This window comes from Colletotrichum acutatum (assembly GCF_030867785.1).
Source record: "Colletotrichum acutatum strain CBS 112980 chromosome Unknown BDZ83scaffold_307, whole genome shotgun sequence".
Classification (NCBI taxonomy): domain Eukaryota; kingdom Fungi; phylum Ascomycota; class Sordariomycetes; order Glomerellales; family Glomerellaceae; genus Colletotrichum; species Colletotrichum acutatum.
Genome location: NW_026849301.1, coordinates 1 through 15,383, shown reverse-complemented (window position 1 = coordinate 15,383; position 15,383 = coordinate 1). Strand labels below are relative to the sequence as shown.

Genomic DNA, 15,383 nt, shown 5'->3' with positions numbered 1-15,383 from the left:
CTCGGCGTCGCGGCGTCGCTTAGCTCTTGAGGTGGGGTTCGGCTCCGGAGGTGTCCCGGAGCCTGGTTCGGGGTCGGCTTGGTCGGCCGACATCAGTCCGGTGCCCGACGGCGGCTGTGAGGCCATCGCGGATGCGGGCTCCGGCAAGGGGAGGTGAAGAGTTTTCGGCTGTTAGTAATTTGGTGGTAGGCTCACTCATTCACTAACAGCAGATGCCAAGAAAAATTAGGCGAGAGGGAAGTTGTGGCAGTCAAGTAGGAAATGGCATTTACCTAGGTAAGAACAAGAATAGCTCACACCAACTCAAACGAGTTATATCTAGGTACTTTGGAGCTAACTTAGCCATAGGGTCCGAACCTGCGGGATGGCGAGGCTCGCCGATCAAGAAGAACTGGTACTGCGTTTTCAAAGCAGACGAGGCCCGCTTTAATGCAGCCTCCAAACTCTGGATCCCGCAATTCTACACAAGCAAGAGTTTCTGGGGAAGCTCGAAGCCCAAGGAGCTCTGGGGCTATGGCGAGAAATTAATCGCTAAGTACATTGCAAAGTTCGGCTTCAGTGCGAGTTCAACACTTCGCTTCTCGTACATCGAGGCACATGGGCGCACGCTGCAAATGGTCATTCCCACCAAAATGGCCAACGCTGACACTCTGGACATTTACGCCAAGTGCTTTGAGACCAAGTCTGAGCTAATTGCTTATGAGAGCGAGTCCGTCAACTTCTGGGATTGGGCCATTAAGGGGGATCCTGGAAACCCTGGCTAATGCCGAGATGGTTCTGATGGCACATTAGGAAAGACGGTTTCGACGGAAGCATTTTGCGGCATCGCAAGTAATTACTTAGCTACCATCCTCTATAGACATTTATGGTACATAATCCTGCGCTCAGACTGGATCTTTCGATTGAGGTGCACTTACTCTATTCGTATTTCTCTCAACTTTCATTCGCTTGACAATTCAATACCTCAACTGCACGGGCTGCCTTTCGTCCAATTCATAGGAGTGTCTATTATGGAACCTATATCTGCTTCGAAGCATTCATCTCTGGCTCAGTGCAGCCTCAATTTTAGCCCAATACTTTTTCCTCAGCATTCCCTGGATCCAGTAATCTCCCTTGGCATCGCGGCCCAAGATCGTAAATATACTCATCAGAAATGCAGGAGTACCTGCCGTGATTAAGTGCATGTGAACGCCAGTCGGCTTTGTTACCACACGAGGAGCAACAGCAGCATCCGTGTGAAGAGCGACAGACGAACGTGACGCATGCTCAGTCTCCCAGAGTCCATCACATCCCATGGCGCTCTTCATTGCAGTGCCACTGTCAGTGCCAGCATCCTTGGATGAAGTCTCCGATAGACAAGCACGCTCATTTTCGAAGAGCCCATCACAACCAATCTCGTCAACCACCGCGACGGAGAAGTCAACGTTGAAGAACTCGGCTTTGGTCCAGTTAGTACACACAACCATGTGCATGCCCGCATCGCCGAAGAGAGCAGGCAGTCCAGCTTTGCCGTTGCCCGGCTTTTTCTTGTTGGCGTTCTTATCAACCTCCTCCCCATGTGCACGCCGCTGCAGTGCTAAGAGAGCTTCAACCTGCGGCCTCGTGCTCAGCTGCGCGATAGCCTCTCTCAGTGCCTTTGCAACACGGCCAAAGCCCAGTGGACCTTTTCTAACAAGATCTCGCGTGGGCAGTAGGGCAGGAATAGGCAAGATTGCGTTACCAACCAGTGCACCTTTCTCGGGCAATCGTCCTGCTTGTGCCAGAACGCCACGCAGACCCATCATGTTTAGGACAGCAATGGTTTTGCGGCTCTTGGTGGGATTGCGAATGCGCGAGTTGATGATGTTGCGTGTCCACCATGAACAAAGCACATCGCCATCACTCAGAAACGTGGCATTCGGAGTAAATTGAGACTTATGGCCCTTCTCCAGCTTTTGAAGGCTGGACAAACCAGCAGTCTCGGCGTTGAGAGCTTGTAGTGCGTCTTTGCGCAAAGACTTGACATATGCTGCGGGCACACATACTGTCCTGAACTCTTCAAGCGCGTTTCTGTTTAGAAGCTTGTCGATTGCTTGCCGAAGACCTAGCGTAACGAGTTGAACAACTCCAAGTTGTCTTTTGATGTGCTGGTATTGCTCGGGAGGGAAAGTGGATGCTGCTGACTTGCTTGCGTCGTCCTTTGATATCGTCTTGGATGACTCAGGTGAGGTACCGAAAGATCCAAGAGGATCGGTCCCAATCAACGGGATGACCTCGCCATGGCGTCCCTGTAGAGTGAGAGACCATGCGTCAAAGAGATCTTTAAGCCCCATGCAGTCCCACATGATGTGAGAGAAGCCTACTGATACCAAAGTCGCGTCGTTGAACGTGGTGACTTGCAGGCCTATCATCGGTTTATCGCGATAGACGTAGTCTTCAAAACAAGTAGGATCACTTGGATGTCGCATCAAAGGAGAGAAGTCCACACCATTGCCTGACTCCACCATCCAAGGAATAGAACCGTCATTGGAACCAGTAGAATTTGATGGAACTCTGTTTCGAAGTCGGGATGCTAATGGATGCTGCTTGATGCTGATGTTGTTGTGACGGTTGTGACGAAAGGTGATGGCAGGCCGCTTCTCAGTGTATGTATCAGGCACATGCCAATACAGCTTATTCGAAGGCTGTGGATTCAAGTCAGTCAAGCGCATCATAGGGGAAAACTCGTGTCTTTACAGGGGACTTACACCCAACCGCACCCTCGCACCTAGCCTGCGCCAGCCATCTCGACGGTCGAGCAAGCTTTCAAGAGCTCTTCGTAGTTTGGCTGCATCAAGCTGGCGGTCGAAACGGAGCATTACGTTGAGGACAGCATCGCGAGAGTGATGGTCCCAGTAGTCGACCGGGATAATCTTATCGGTCAATACTGCGGGCGGAGCCAATCTCGTCACTTTGCGTCGAAAAATAGACATCTTTCCGCACACTGACTGCGGACGAAGGCCTCAAGCTTCAACTGTAGAGCGTCAAGAACGAAGAAGCCACGCAAATGAAGCGCTGTCTTCTTGATCACCTCAATTTGGACAGCCGTGGCCGAGGTGAGAGGCACAGTTGGAATTGGAACCAGATGACTGTATGGTGAACAGGGGCACTGCGACTTGTCTTGCGAGCGCTCCAATCGGCGCGTACCCTGTGGGCTCCGAGATCTGGAAGGGGACGAAGGATCTAGTTGCATCTTCAGCGGCCCGGGCTCATCCTTCATGCAAGGTGAGGTAGCATTGGTGAACCCCCACAATCTTGTTGATCACTGAATTGCCGTGTAAGCGGACAGTGTGAATCCATTAGAACCTAGAGAAGGGCGAAGGATCCCACGCTGGCAGCTTGGCGAATAGAGCTTCCGGAGATCCTTGTCTTGTTCCAGATGTCGTAACCCCACACCGAGCTCGTAGTTCAGACGAACACGACCCGTGCCGAGACGGAGACGACCTCCGTCGGCCGTTGACTAGATCATACAGAAGATAAGACTACCAAGTGGATGAGAGACAAACTAGGGACATGGCGCTAAAGGATTAGATGCTCCACCTGGCTAGATCCTGACTCCGTATTCATTGAAGTCTCCGTTCCATCAGGCTTACGATAGTGAGGCCAGGCCCAAACAAGCATGTGAGAGCGATATTCCAAGACACTTCTCTACCAATCGACCAAGTGTCCCCCTTTACCCGCATCGTGGGCTGAAGAAATGTTACCCAAGCTAATGCCGCGGCAGTGCCGATGTAATAGTCATATCGGAGAAAGTTGAATGCGCCTTCTGTCATCCCACTAATCTGGGTCTCACTATCCCACCTCTGCGGCAGGAAGAACTCGGCAGGTCGCAGCTGCGCCTGTGGCGAATCTTGTGTAGGCTCCAGCTTGCCAATGGCAGCGGAGACAATAGGTATGAGACCCAAGACATGGATCAAAGCCGAGACTACGGCGGTAGATTTGTACAGTCTTCGAAGAGCTGAGGTATTACGGCTGGGTTCGCTATCCTCGGCAGTGCATTCTTCCAACTTTCGTGCCGGGATGGCTCCCCCCCAAGACATGGCAACCACCTGGACTAAGGCCATCCACGCTGGGAAGTTCTGCCAGACAGCTACAGCGACCTGTCGTGACTGACCAGAGAGATGGTAGCTTGGCAGACACATAATCGCCGACGGGATCAAAAGTCCGATCAGCACTGATGCCGGGACAGCTTTAATGGCAGCCATGGTCGGTAGCCTTGAGTGACTCCTAGGTGGCTGGGAGAGCAGGGACACGTAACAGTATATGGGCATGATGATGAAGTACCCGGCATACTGTATGGCAAGGCCCCAGAGTGCGAAAGGAATGAGATCCCTTGCGCGTCGCGTTCGTAAGCTTTCGACTAGCATGACAGTGAAGACGGCTATGAGAAGCCCCATCCAGTGCCACCCTAAGAGGGACAAAGACTGGGACGAGCCATCGACTGTAGGGATAATGCTGAACTGCAGGTTGGCGAGATACGAGTCCAGGGGCGGGACCCCGGTATAGACTGTCAGGAGGGGTGTCTTGTTGTCTGGGAGTAAGGGCATTGCCGATGCTCGCCTATCGGTGAATAGCTGAGCGTGGCCAGAGTTAATCATGAGATTTGAGACCGCGTAGAGTCCAGCCAGAGTGATGAACGGAAATACAATGTGTATCGATGATGGAGCCATGATGGTGGTGTTACTTGTCGATCAAGTCCTAAAGTAAGGAAGTATGGTGTGAGCAGGAGCCTGGACAATGATGTTGATGCAGAAGCTTCGAGATAGCTAAGCATAGGACACACAAATCAACGTTTATGTAGTAAGAGAATCAGCTTACTCTTGAGACATGGTTCAATACATGGCCTAGTCTACCAGTCTAACGCCGTCACCGCCTAAGACATACTTGTGGCTTGCTTGATCCTGCAAGGATACCCGTTGTTGGGCTTAGTGCTTCCATGGATGATCTGATAGGCACGATCCCCTGCTACTTTTGTGGGACCTGTCCTGCCCATCGTCTTGTTGAACTCGGCGTAAGCATCCGCAAAGTCAAAGTCCCGCAGCACCATAGCCAAGATCACTTTCACCTCCAGTAAGGCTAGTTCCTGGCCGATGCAGTTTCGCGGCCCTCGCTCAAACGGCCGCCACGCCTCCTTATCCGCGGGGTACAGCTCGTCACCAGGAGAGGCCAGCCAGCGTTCCGGGACGAAATCGTCCGGCCTCACCCAGTGCTCTGGTGCTCGATGGATAGCGTGATGCACACCCCAAAGCATGAAACCTTCAAGATTCGTCTTGTCAGTTTCCGATACCGTGAAGCCTGGTCCAGACGCACGCGTGCTGGACACGGGTGGGTACAGCCGGAGAGCCTCCTTGATAACGGCCGATGTATACGCCAGTCGATTGAGGAGCTGAGGGGCCTCGGCGATGCGATTTCCAGTCTTCTGTACGGTACTATTGACTCCGAAGACATCGTTGTGCTCTTGGCGCGCTCTTGACAGGGCAGATGGGTGAAGCGAAAGGAGATGGATAGAATAGACCACCGCGGCGGCTGTCGTGTCATAGCCAGCGAAGAGAAAGAGCTTCATCTGTGAGACGGCGTATTGCTTGAAGGTCGGATCCATAGTCATCTTCTGGCCAGCATTTCCATTGTTCTTTTCCGAGAGTAGATATGTTTCCAGGGCCAGGTCGACGACTGCCTTGCTTCTTCTTGGGACTGTCGTTGTCTTCTCGGATCCGGAATCTCCAAGCTGCGCCTGAGATCGCATTGCCGCGAAGTGCGTCTCCAGCTCGCTCGAGACATACCTATCCATCCTCCATCGATTGTAGCGATAGACAAAGTGCCTTATCGGGTTGAACTTTCTGAAGAGATTTGTCTCATTGGGAGATGGTATCCAGTCGGCTTGGCTGCGAAATGCTGACACAAGATCACAGCCCTGCCTCTGGGCGTTCAAACGAGAACCTCTGCAGTATTGAGTTAGGATTATTGTTGGGACACCTGCAATGTTTTGCTTCAGAGACTTCGGACTCACAATGTTGCGAGACAACTCATGTCCATAGTCAACCGTGACATAGTCTCAAACAATGAGAAGACCTCGCCGGCAGCTGCTCTCTCTCGCAGGATCTCATGCAACACCAGCGTGTTTTCAACGAGACCTGGTACCAGAGTCACAAGATGCGCGGCGTTGAATCCAGGATTGAACACACCCCGCCAGTACCGCCACTCATCTCCCTCCATCGTGACGAGACCGTGGCTTCCGATGAGAGGCTTCAGGAATCCCAACACGCCCTCATGTTTGGGAAGTTGCGGCTCATGCGCCGTCACTCGAGCCTGATCGTGACTTGTGGTTATCACCATCAATGGTGGACCGGTCGGCCACAGATCCAGGTAGAAGACGGCCGGGAGGTCAGGATACTCTCGCCTGATTTCTCCCGCTAGGTAGTGCCCGTGAAAATCGCTTGGAAGAGTTTTCGCGATCTTAGCCGCAAGCCCTAGATGACCGAGCAGGAAATCATGAGGGGGCATCGGCAAGCCTTGTCGTTGGAGGCGCTGGAACATGCGGCGATGGTTAATGAGCTTGACGAGGAAGCGCACTATGAGGATAGCTGCGACTAAGGCGGTGCCTTGCGCAAAGGTCCAGGCATGAAGCCTCGACAATCCCGCGATGCCATACTGTTCTTGCCAATGTTCGACTGTTGAGTTCATCGTGAGTATCGCACGAACAAACCCACGTTTTGAAATCGCTGTATCGGCTATTGACGTTATTCAGAACCCTGAGCCTTGAACGTGACTGCCAGACTTCACTGCCGACGAGAGAAGAGAAAGAGATCACATGCCAGAGCAACTCACTCTCTCATCGAGTTGCAAAGAATCCCATCACATCATGCAAGGCAATGGCTTTCACGACAGTCTTTCCGCATTCAACTAGCTGAATGTCACACCGTGCCAAAAGACGCGAAATTTTGATCTTTTCGGTCAATTGTGAGCACTAAGCTAGAATTGGGTCTTCCGTAGGATTCCCGTTGGCCCGCTGGGAAGGATTTCCCGCCGCTGGTGGCGTTGTAATCCTACCACTAGTGCCGGATCCTTCACCCCTGCAGAGACTAGAAGAGTGTTGCAGACTACCAGCCTCACTTCTTGGCCCTTAGCTTGGATTCTCACATCATCCTGTTTAGGTGGGCTTCTTGTTGCTCGGCATAAACCTTTCGGGAGTCTGGATTCATGGACAACTCGCCCCGGTAGCGGGGCTTTGTGTCAATTGAGCAATCATCTCAGACATGATGCCAGAGGGACCAGCTCGGTAAGAACTTGACTAAAGCAGTCTTAGGCAGAAACGTTTCATTCGGAGGATCAAGGAACGATGGCGGGGCGAGTGCGATATTGTAGCAAGACCAAGGCTCGGTGGAGAGCAATGTCACATCTGGTAAGTGTGGTCAAGGACGCAGACTGACTGACGTTGCAGTCCACATGAACAAGATGGAAAGTGAAGCCAAGCGCAGGACAGCCATTGTTAGCTTGTAGACTCCAATTCTATCCAATTCTAAAAATCAGGCACCCAGTGACTTTCGCTTTTATCGGCAGTTCTTGTAGTGAGAACAGTTCTTCTTGGTTCTCATAAGTTCATGTCTAGACAATTCCATCGTCTAGCATGATCTACCGAAGTACGCAAGAAGAAGAGCAAACATGGTCAGGAATGAAGTAAACATCCACATCGCTTGCCGATATCGATAATTCCTTAAGCCTTTCTCTTGAGTTCCAGCCTCCGTGTACGCAATATCCCAGTGCTGCCATATCGGATGTCTACACATCCACCCAAAATGAATTTGGTTGAAGCTTTCGAGATGCCGGGTCATTAGTTTCTCTTCTGAAGCAATTGGAAAATTGGGAGGAAGATGATCGCGTAACTTACGGGCATATCGAGCTATTCCAGCCATCAATCTGTATATAGCCATTGTGACATGTCTGCCAGACTTTGTCTAGCGATCTTCTCTGCACATCAGCCGTATAACTTTGCTCAGCCTCCAGCTGGACTTCAACTGTGCGGGCCTGTCCACTTAGAACAAGCTTGAGGAAGTTCAGAGCATATCCTGCCACATTTTCACTTGCCAGAATGGCCGACGAGTGACCGCTGACGGAGTTTGGTCCCAGAACCATGAAAAAGTTGGGGAATCCGTGAACTGCTGTGCTGAGGTACGCACCAGGGCCTCCATTTGCCTGCCAGACGTCGTGAAGGAGTGCCCCGTCTCTTCCTTGGACCTTCAAGCGATGGAGGTAAGTCGAAGTCTCGAAGCCATTCGCCAAGAGAATGACATCTGCGGGCTTTAGGATGGTTTCACAGTGGCGTTTCTCGTTGTTGGAAGCTGAGCTCCGCCCTTCTGGTCGAGGACCCAAGACAACACCCTGTGGTTCGATTGAAACCAGAGGTCTGTTCGTAAGTTCCACGTTGGGGAGACTCAGGCTTTCCAACCACCCACCATCGACAATGATCCGCCGACACCCAACGCCGAAATGCGGTGTGAGCATATCGTGGTATTCAGGTGGCACCGTCTTCCGCAGGTGAGTGGAGAGTCTTTTCTCAAACCACTGTCGACGCTTCTTGCCGAACCAGCCCGTGCCGACATTGAGCCATGTCGATTCAGCGTACAGGAAGAGGCAAAGCCGAAGAAACAAGCCAAGTCCAGGTATGGTCCTAAGCAACGTGGAAACAACCTCCATCAAACGCGGAGGAGGTTTTTCAGGGCGAGCCATCACCCACGGTGGTCCTCTCATGAGTTGCGTGATTGACTTTGCAGCAATCTCTGGGCTTGCCAGTGCCGGAACTAGCTGCGCTGCAGTGCAGCCTGTCCCGATTACGACAACATCTTTTCCTGTCAGAGAAACATCGTCTTTCCACTGCGCGGTGTGAAAGACCTGTCCTTGGAAAGACTCAATTCCTGGGATATGCTGCGGCCATATATTGGGCTCGACAAGTTCGCCGGCGCATGTGACTAGGACCTTACACCGAAGGGCCACTTCTTCTGAAGTCTTGTCTTGAGGATTCAGACAGGTCACCTTGACTTCCCACTCGGCATCTTCGTCAATCCAACGAGCACTTGACACCTCAGTGTTGAGCTGGATGTTGCTTCGGATATCAAACTTGTCGCAGACACCGTCCAAGTACTGCTGGATCTCCTGGCCTGGAGGGAACAAGGTGGTCCACTCATAGTTTGGGGCGAAAGAATATGAGTAGAAAATCGCCGGGCTGTATCAACAGTCAGATCCGACGTCACGATCAGAAAAGGCCAATCATCTCGGCCTCCTGACACACTGATCTCACTTACATATCGCAAGCTACGCCCGGGTATCTGTTGGCAAACCATGCCCCTCCAACACCGCTCTGTCTGTCGAATATCCGAAAGTCGTCGGTGCCCAGCTTGGTCTTGAGCATACAACCCACGGCGATTCCAGATTCTCCTGCGCCAATGACGATAGCTGAGTACCGATTTCGCATTTTGATTGAATCTGGGATTTACCTCTTCGCCCTCTGGATTTTCTTCGGACTCGTCCAACAAATTATGGCAACGATGTGATGATTCTTCCTTCCTTCACTTCGGAGGTCACCTCCGTTAGCCCAGCTTTGCGTTATCTGGGCCTATGGATCATCGACACTCCGGAATACCCCAAATCAGTGCTAGGCCCTGCAGCCCTAGGCTGACACGGTGCAACCCAACATTATTATGGCGCGATGGACTCTGCGGGTCCATTTGCCTGTGCTCACAGTGCTTATGCCAAGTATCGTGATTGTGAATGCAGGGTTGCAGACTAGTCTCATTATCTTAGGCAGCAGAACTACCAGCACAGCCGCTGACACTAACTAGCAAGTGTATCCATTATACATATCCACATGTGAACCCATGTCATCTACTATCTTGGTAGACATCGTTACATCGACAGCATTTAGCGATTGCTTGCACCGTGCAAGTCTCGCCTCCTCTACCAGGATTACCAAGTCCAGAACCACTCCCATGGATCATCTCAAGTACGTATGACAGAGGCGGATCGGATTTTCGGCAAGTCCTATTCCCATACAGGCCATACCTGATTGGTAAGGCTGATAGCGTTGTCGTACTCCTGGAATCCTTCGAGACAACGGTAGCCCGTATGACTTTTGATGCCACTCGGGGCAATTCGGCCACTTTGAAAGTGATTGGCCCAAACTCGGCGCAAAAATATGTAACACCCTAACAGGGGATATGATCCTGTCCGATCCGGGGGACACAGTGCCTCTTGCTCAAGAGCAGATGGCCACGGTCACATGCAGTCCGGGTGCCACTATGTATCATCCTTCAGCAAGGTCTGGGCAGCATGTGTGTAAGTCGTCGAGCTCAAACCTGCGCGGGGCAGAACGAAGACTGAATCCACTGAAGTATTGGGAGACTACTGGAAATGGAGCTGGTTCGGGTTTTCGAGGTGGCTCGGCGACCTGCCAACATCACGAGATTTCCAGCTTCTTCCGCCATGGACGATCATGAGATTCCATTCACTCATCAAATCAGACTGATTCTACTAAGAATCAGTTCTTGGCCAGTATTTCACGTTTTTAACTGCTTTCTGCTGGTAATTTTTGGTGTCTGTATCTGCACCTACATCTTCACATCATGCCGTTTCTACCTTAACAGCAAGAAGAACCGCCAATTTCGAGGAAATGAGCCGCCTACTTTGGCATATTGGTTGCCATGGGTTGGTAATGGCATTCAGATGATCAGAGATCCTCATAAGTTCTATGAGGAAACACTGTACGTTGCTTTTCAAGTACTATATGTTGACTTTATGGCCGTTATGCTAATCGAGGTTGCCGTAACAAAAGTGCCAAAAGACCAACAAAAGGACCAGTAACTATGCGCCTAGGTCCCATTTCCATGTACCTCGTTATGGGCGCCTCGAACATCCAAGCAATTTTTCGACAGTCTAGCAGTCTTTCGTTCGAGTTTATGCAGCTGCGGATCGCACACAAGGTCAAAGGTCTTCCAGCCAGCGATGTCGCCCTTCTGGGGATGGACGACTCAGGGGCTGGCACTCTCAACCAGTCTGAGACCGGAGTCGTGGGGAAAGGGCGCATTTGGCACATACTCCATGGGATATACCTCAAGAACCTTACAGAAAAGTCTGCCGTAGACTTTCTGACGGCCAAATTTGTCTTCGAGTTTTCCGAACAGCTCAAGACTTGTCCAGAGGGCGCATCAGCCCCAGCGGTTGTCGGCTTATACGATTTCCTACAGACGTACCAATTCGCTGCATCGACAATCACTTTGGTCGGTCCGCGAATTCTCCAAAAGGGCTCGTTGGAAGCCAAGACATTCTGGGACTACGATGCTGCCTTCATGACACTCATGCAAGGGCTACCAAAGCTAGTGTGTCGCAAAGGCTGGGCAGCGCGCGACCGCACTCTTGAAGCCACCAAAGACTGGCTCGCGGCAGCAACTGCTGGTTGTCCTCTAGACAGCGATGCTGACTGGGAAGAGAACTTTGGTCACAGGCTCGTGCGTGAGCGGAATGCTGCACTCGCCGACTACGGTATCAGCTTCGAAGGACGTGCGGCAATGCATATGGGCCTGATTTGGGCGTGAGTGCTGTCTCTCCTAATCTCTTCTAATCTCCGATATTTATCTGTTGTTTTCCTCCATCGTCATCTGCTAATTTCTACTGGTGAATAGCATCAATGCTAACGCCGTTCCTATGACCGCCTACATGTTATTCGAGATGGTCCAAGACCCGCAACTCCTCCCAAGAATCCGCGCCGAGGTCAAGACCGCCTTAGTCGTGGGTACGAATTCGACATCGGTATTCGATATCGATATCACGAAGCTAGCGGCTCTGCCTTTGCTGAATTCCGTTTACAACGAGTGCCTGCGTCTGCGCTCGAGCATTCCCATCTCGCGGCGTCTGCGGCAAGACATCGAGATTGACGGATACACACTCAAGAAGGACAACTTCATCCTGGCACCCAGTTGGCTATCACACATCGACGAGGCAGTATGGGCGTTCCCAGGCCACCCAGCACGCACCTTTTGGGCCGAGCGTTTCTTGCAGCCAGAAATGCGCAAAGTCAAGCTGGGCGACTACTGTCCGTACGGTGGTGGGAGCGTCATCTGCCCTGGTAGGTTCTTCGCCAAGCATGAGATTCTAGCGGCGGTTGCGATGATGGTCACCACTTTTGACATGGAGTTCGTGCGCTGGTCGCGTTTAGATGGGTCACCGGCGGACAGAGGTCCGGGCATGGAGGGGGCGGAGTGTCGAGGTGTTGTAAGTCTCGATAGAGATGCTACGGTGAAGATGCAGAAGCGGAAATTGCTATGAAAGCCTTGTCGTGTTACTTGAGTGTAAGTGGTTGGCTATCTGATTATCAAACATACATGTATTCTCTCGATGTAGAATCCGAATTACCAAAAACGAGAGCGACTTATTCCATGGTCCGCCGATGCGTCGTCTAATACATCAAAGATACAGGATGACAGCGATGATGCTATCGAAGTACACTCAGGGTTGCCCCTTGTTTCCGTGACTCCTCGGTTTCAATTGTCTTTGCCCATGTATCATCTTCCATCTCCTTTTGAGAAAGCAGCACATCAAACAAACTTTAGAATGCTCCGATAATTTAAGGTTACGGCAGTCCTAGCGTCCGGCCGTCTCAGCTTCTGACTTTACCATCCGGTCATAACTAACAGATCGTCGACTCCATGAACTTAAAAGCTAGCATGCTCCCATGCCCCTCTTCTACGGACGAACAGATGGGATCGGTGTATTGTGTCATTCGCTTTAGTTCTCACCTTCTTTATCCGAGGTTCGTGGCAAGATGGTCCGAAATGTCTTCAATCGCAACGCCAAACATGCACAGGCGCAAGCGGCTCAGTCTGAGGCCCCGGAATTTGAACCAGTCACATGGTGGAAGGAACCTGGTCTGAGGAAGTTGTACTTCTGGTGTGGTGTCTTGATGATGATGTCTGCATCGACAGGCTTCGATGCGTAAGCTCCCTCTCTTGCACATTGAGTCCAGAACCTCAGTGCACAATAAGATACTAACGACGAAGGCATGCAGGAAGCTTATGAACACTTCGCAAGTCATGGATCAGTGGCAGAGCTCCTTCAATCATCCTGCAGGGGGAAGACTCGGGCTCATCGTCGCCATTCTCGACGTCGGATCTCTTTCCAGTTTTTGGATGGTGTGAGTGTGACCACAAGACTCTAGCTGCCATCCGTTGCAAGACTTCTGCTGAACCTGAATTCACATAGTCCATATTTTGCAGACAAGTACGGTCGAAAGATGCCTATCATTATCGGTTGCGTCATAGAGACCATTGGGGCTTTCATAGGAGCTTTGTCAAACAGCGAAGGAAGTAAGTCTGCCTTTTGAGATGCAGGTACCGTTGATTAGTCCTAGTTCTGATTCTTGCATGAAGTGTATATGGCCGGACGCTTCACCCTCGGCTTCGGAAGCTCATTCAACGGCGCCGGTCTCCTGATAGCCGAGATCGCGCACCCCCAGCACCGGGCCAAGATCTCCGCCATTGTCAACTGCATGTACGGAGTTGGATCGACCAGCTGCTCTTGGCTAGCCCTAGCGACTATCCGAATCATGGGCGACTGGTCGTGGAGGTCGCTCACCATACTTCAGGCGTTCCCTGGCATTTTGGTTCTCTCGCTCATCTACTGGATCCCGGAGTCACCTCGCTGGCTAGTCGCCAAGGAACGTTACGAGGACGCTGAAAACATGCTATCCACATACCACGGCAATGGGGATAAGACAAATGAAACAGTGGTATTTGAATTTCGAGAGATGAAACAGACTTTGGCTCTTGAGTTCCAGGATAAAAAGTCCAGCAGCTATTTCGACTTTGTTCTGACTGCGGGCAATAGGTATAGGGTTTTTTTGTTGATCTCACTGGCGATGGTGTCTCAATACAGTGGTACAAACCTCTTCTCCAACTACGCCAACAAGATTTATGAGGGAGCTGGCATTCGAGATCAGACAAACAAAGTTTTGGTGAGTATCTAGCTATCTCACTTAGCATACACTTCCATCTTGAAGCATTCTGACGACTCATTTCCAAATCGAACAGCTCAGTGGCGGCCAGACGCTCTTGTCTCTCTTCGTTTCGGTATCCTTCTCATTGTGCATAGATCGCTTCGGTAGAAGACCACTATTCCTCACAGCCACTACGGGAATGGTACTCATGTACATGGGATGGACCATCATCAGCTCCCAGTTCGAGCGGACTCACGACCTTGCCCGATTTGGCTACCCTCAAATCGCCTTCATCTGGCTCTTCAGTCTCTCGTATCAGATCGCGTGGACCGGGGTCATGGCAGCCTACGCGTTGGAGATCATGCCATATAGTCTCAGGGCAAAGGCCGGCGTCATATCAACTATTTTTGTCAAGGGTTTGATCGTCCTAGGAAGGTGAGATCACGTAATGAGTGAGGTTCCCAAGCTCATATTCAATGCTAATGCGACGTGTTCTTCAGCTACACCAATCCCATTGCGTGGGATAACTTCACAGCAGCCGGTCATGCATGGACACTGGCTATGTTTTACACCGTAAGTGACCCTCGCCTTGTGGTCAACTTCCTACATTGCCTCAACTGATTTGTCTGTAAGATCCTGGACTTCTGCTATCTCTTGTTCGTATATTTCTACTACCCAGAAACAAAGAACCTCACTCTGGAAGAAGTTGCCAAAGTCTTCGACGGCGATGAGGCAAAGGTTGCAAGGATGGATATGGAGGACGTCAAGAATCAGGTGGAAGAAGATAAGAAGAGGCAGAGTCACGTCGAAGTCATCGCCCTATGACTGATCAAGAACCTTGAGGAGATTGATAAAGAGTCGTGATCAAGGTTTGGATGGCTTAATCCAGTAGAGAGTACTTTTCTATTAAGGAGAAGGTTAGGAAGGTTTTCAGAGTGGGAGGGGCAACGGCCATTTTGTGCATCACGGCCCGCGAAAGTGTCCGAGATCTCCGGGAATCGAGGAAACTGAACAAAGACCCAAATTAGTCGACTAAGCTCAAGCGTAAGGTTACATTACGGCCATAAGATCAAAAGATAGCTTAGAGCTCGCAACGGGCATTGCGTCCCTTACTAGTTACATTCCTCGATCCGGTCCAGGCCTGCCTGTGACGATTCGGGCCGTGGCCTGGACCATAGCGGGATGAAATACTCTCATAACCCCGAGGAATGTTCCGGCCTCTGCGAGGTGACGAAGGACCCTTACTGACAGCATCGCAAAAGGAAATACGTCTTCATTAGCCTCGATCCTCGATTACCTAATCGCTCGGGAACCCGATAGCCGAGGAAGCCATTCTTCAGTCACACAATAACCGTGCAACCGCAAACGGTCATGCGAGTATCTCGCC

At 51.3% G+C, this 15,383-nt stretch overlaps 7 protein-coding genes across 7 annotated transcripts; 3 read left to right on the top strand and 4 right to left on the bottom strand.

The window, feature by feature from the left end:
* Positions 1-212: 212 nt before the first annotated feature.
* BDZ83DRAFT_798274 (uncharacterized protein) lies at positions 213-833 on the top strand (the record flags this gene model as incomplete). Its single annotated transcript, XM_060515925.1, has 2 exons — positions 213-276; positions 349-833. 2 exons carry the CDS (start codon positions 213-215, stop codon positions 762-764), a joined length of 480 nt encoding a protein of 159 aa, XP_060357153.1. The 3' UTR covers positions 765-833.
* A 67-nt stretch (positions 834-900) lies between these two features.
* Positions 901-2,732, bottom strand: BDZ83DRAFT_253999 (uncharacterized protein). Its single transcript, XM_060501952.1, has 2 exons — positions 2,716-2,732; positions 901-2,663 (listed from the first exon to the last, which is right to left on the bottom strand). Exon 2 carries the CDS (start codon positions 2,484-2,486, stop codon positions 1,038-1,040), a length of 1,449 nt encoding a protein of 482 aa, XP_060357152.1. The 5' UTR covers positions 2,487-2,663; positions 2,716-2,732; the 3' UTR covers positions 901-1,037.
* An 849-nt stretch (positions 2,733-3,581) lies between these two features.
* BDZ83DRAFT_595632 (uncharacterized protein) lies at positions 3,582-4,616 on the bottom strand (the record flags this gene model as incomplete). The annotated part of the gene is made up of 1 exon (XM_060506814.1): positions 3,582-4,616. The coding sequence occupies one exon, from the start codon at positions 4,614-4,616 to the stop codon at positions 3,582-3,584; it is 1,035 nt and encodes a 344-aa protein (XP_060357151.1).
* A 275-nt stretch (positions 4,617-4,891) lies between these two features.
* Positions 4,892-6,699, bottom strand: BDZ83DRAFT_595629 (cytochrome P450; the record flags this gene model as incomplete). Its single annotated transcript, XM_060506813.1, has 2 exons — positions 4,892-5,955; positions 6,042-6,699. The coding sequence occupies 2 exons, from the start codon at positions 6,697-6,699 to the stop codon at positions 4,892-4,894; spliced, it is 1,722 nt and encodes a 573-aa protein (XP_060357150.1).
* Positions 6,700-7,438: 739 nt separating this feature from the next.
* On the bottom strand, positions 7,439-9,786 carry BDZ83DRAFT_645266 (uncharacterized protein). Its single transcript, XM_060509829.1, has 2 exons — positions 9,315-9,786; positions 7,439-9,235 (listed from the first exon to the last, which is right to left on the bottom strand). The coding sequence occupies exons 1-2, from the start codon at positions 9,482-9,484 to the stop codon at positions 7,900-7,902; spliced, it is 1,506 nt and encodes a 501-aa protein (XP_060357149.1). The 5' UTR covers positions 9,485-9,786; the 3' UTR covers positions 7,439-7,899.
* Positions 9,787-10,491: 705 nt separating this feature from the next.
* Positions 10,492-12,330, top strand: BDZ83DRAFT_595615 (cytochrome P450; the record flags this gene model as incomplete). The annotated part of the gene is made up of 3 exons (XM_060506811.1): positions 10,492-10,769; positions 10,841-11,596; positions 11,688-12,330. 3 exons carry the CDS (start codon positions 10,492-10,494, stop codon positions 12,328-12,330), a joined length of 1,677 nt encoding a protein of 558 aa, XP_060357148.1.
* Positions 12,331-12,826: 496 nt separating this feature from the next.
* BDZ83DRAFT_595618 (sugar transporter) lies at positions 12,827-14,821 on the top strand (the record flags this gene model as incomplete). Its single annotated transcript, XM_060506812.1, has 7 exons — positions 12,827-12,996; positions 13,070-13,195; positions 13,264-13,367; positions 13,431-14,014; positions 14,091-14,431; positions 14,497-14,569; positions 14,630-14,821. The coding sequence occupies 7 exons, from the start codon at positions 12,827-12,829 to the stop codon at positions 14,819-14,821; spliced, it is 1,590 nt and encodes a 529-aa protein (XP_060357147.1).
* Positions 14,822-15,383: the final 562 nt, after the last annotated feature.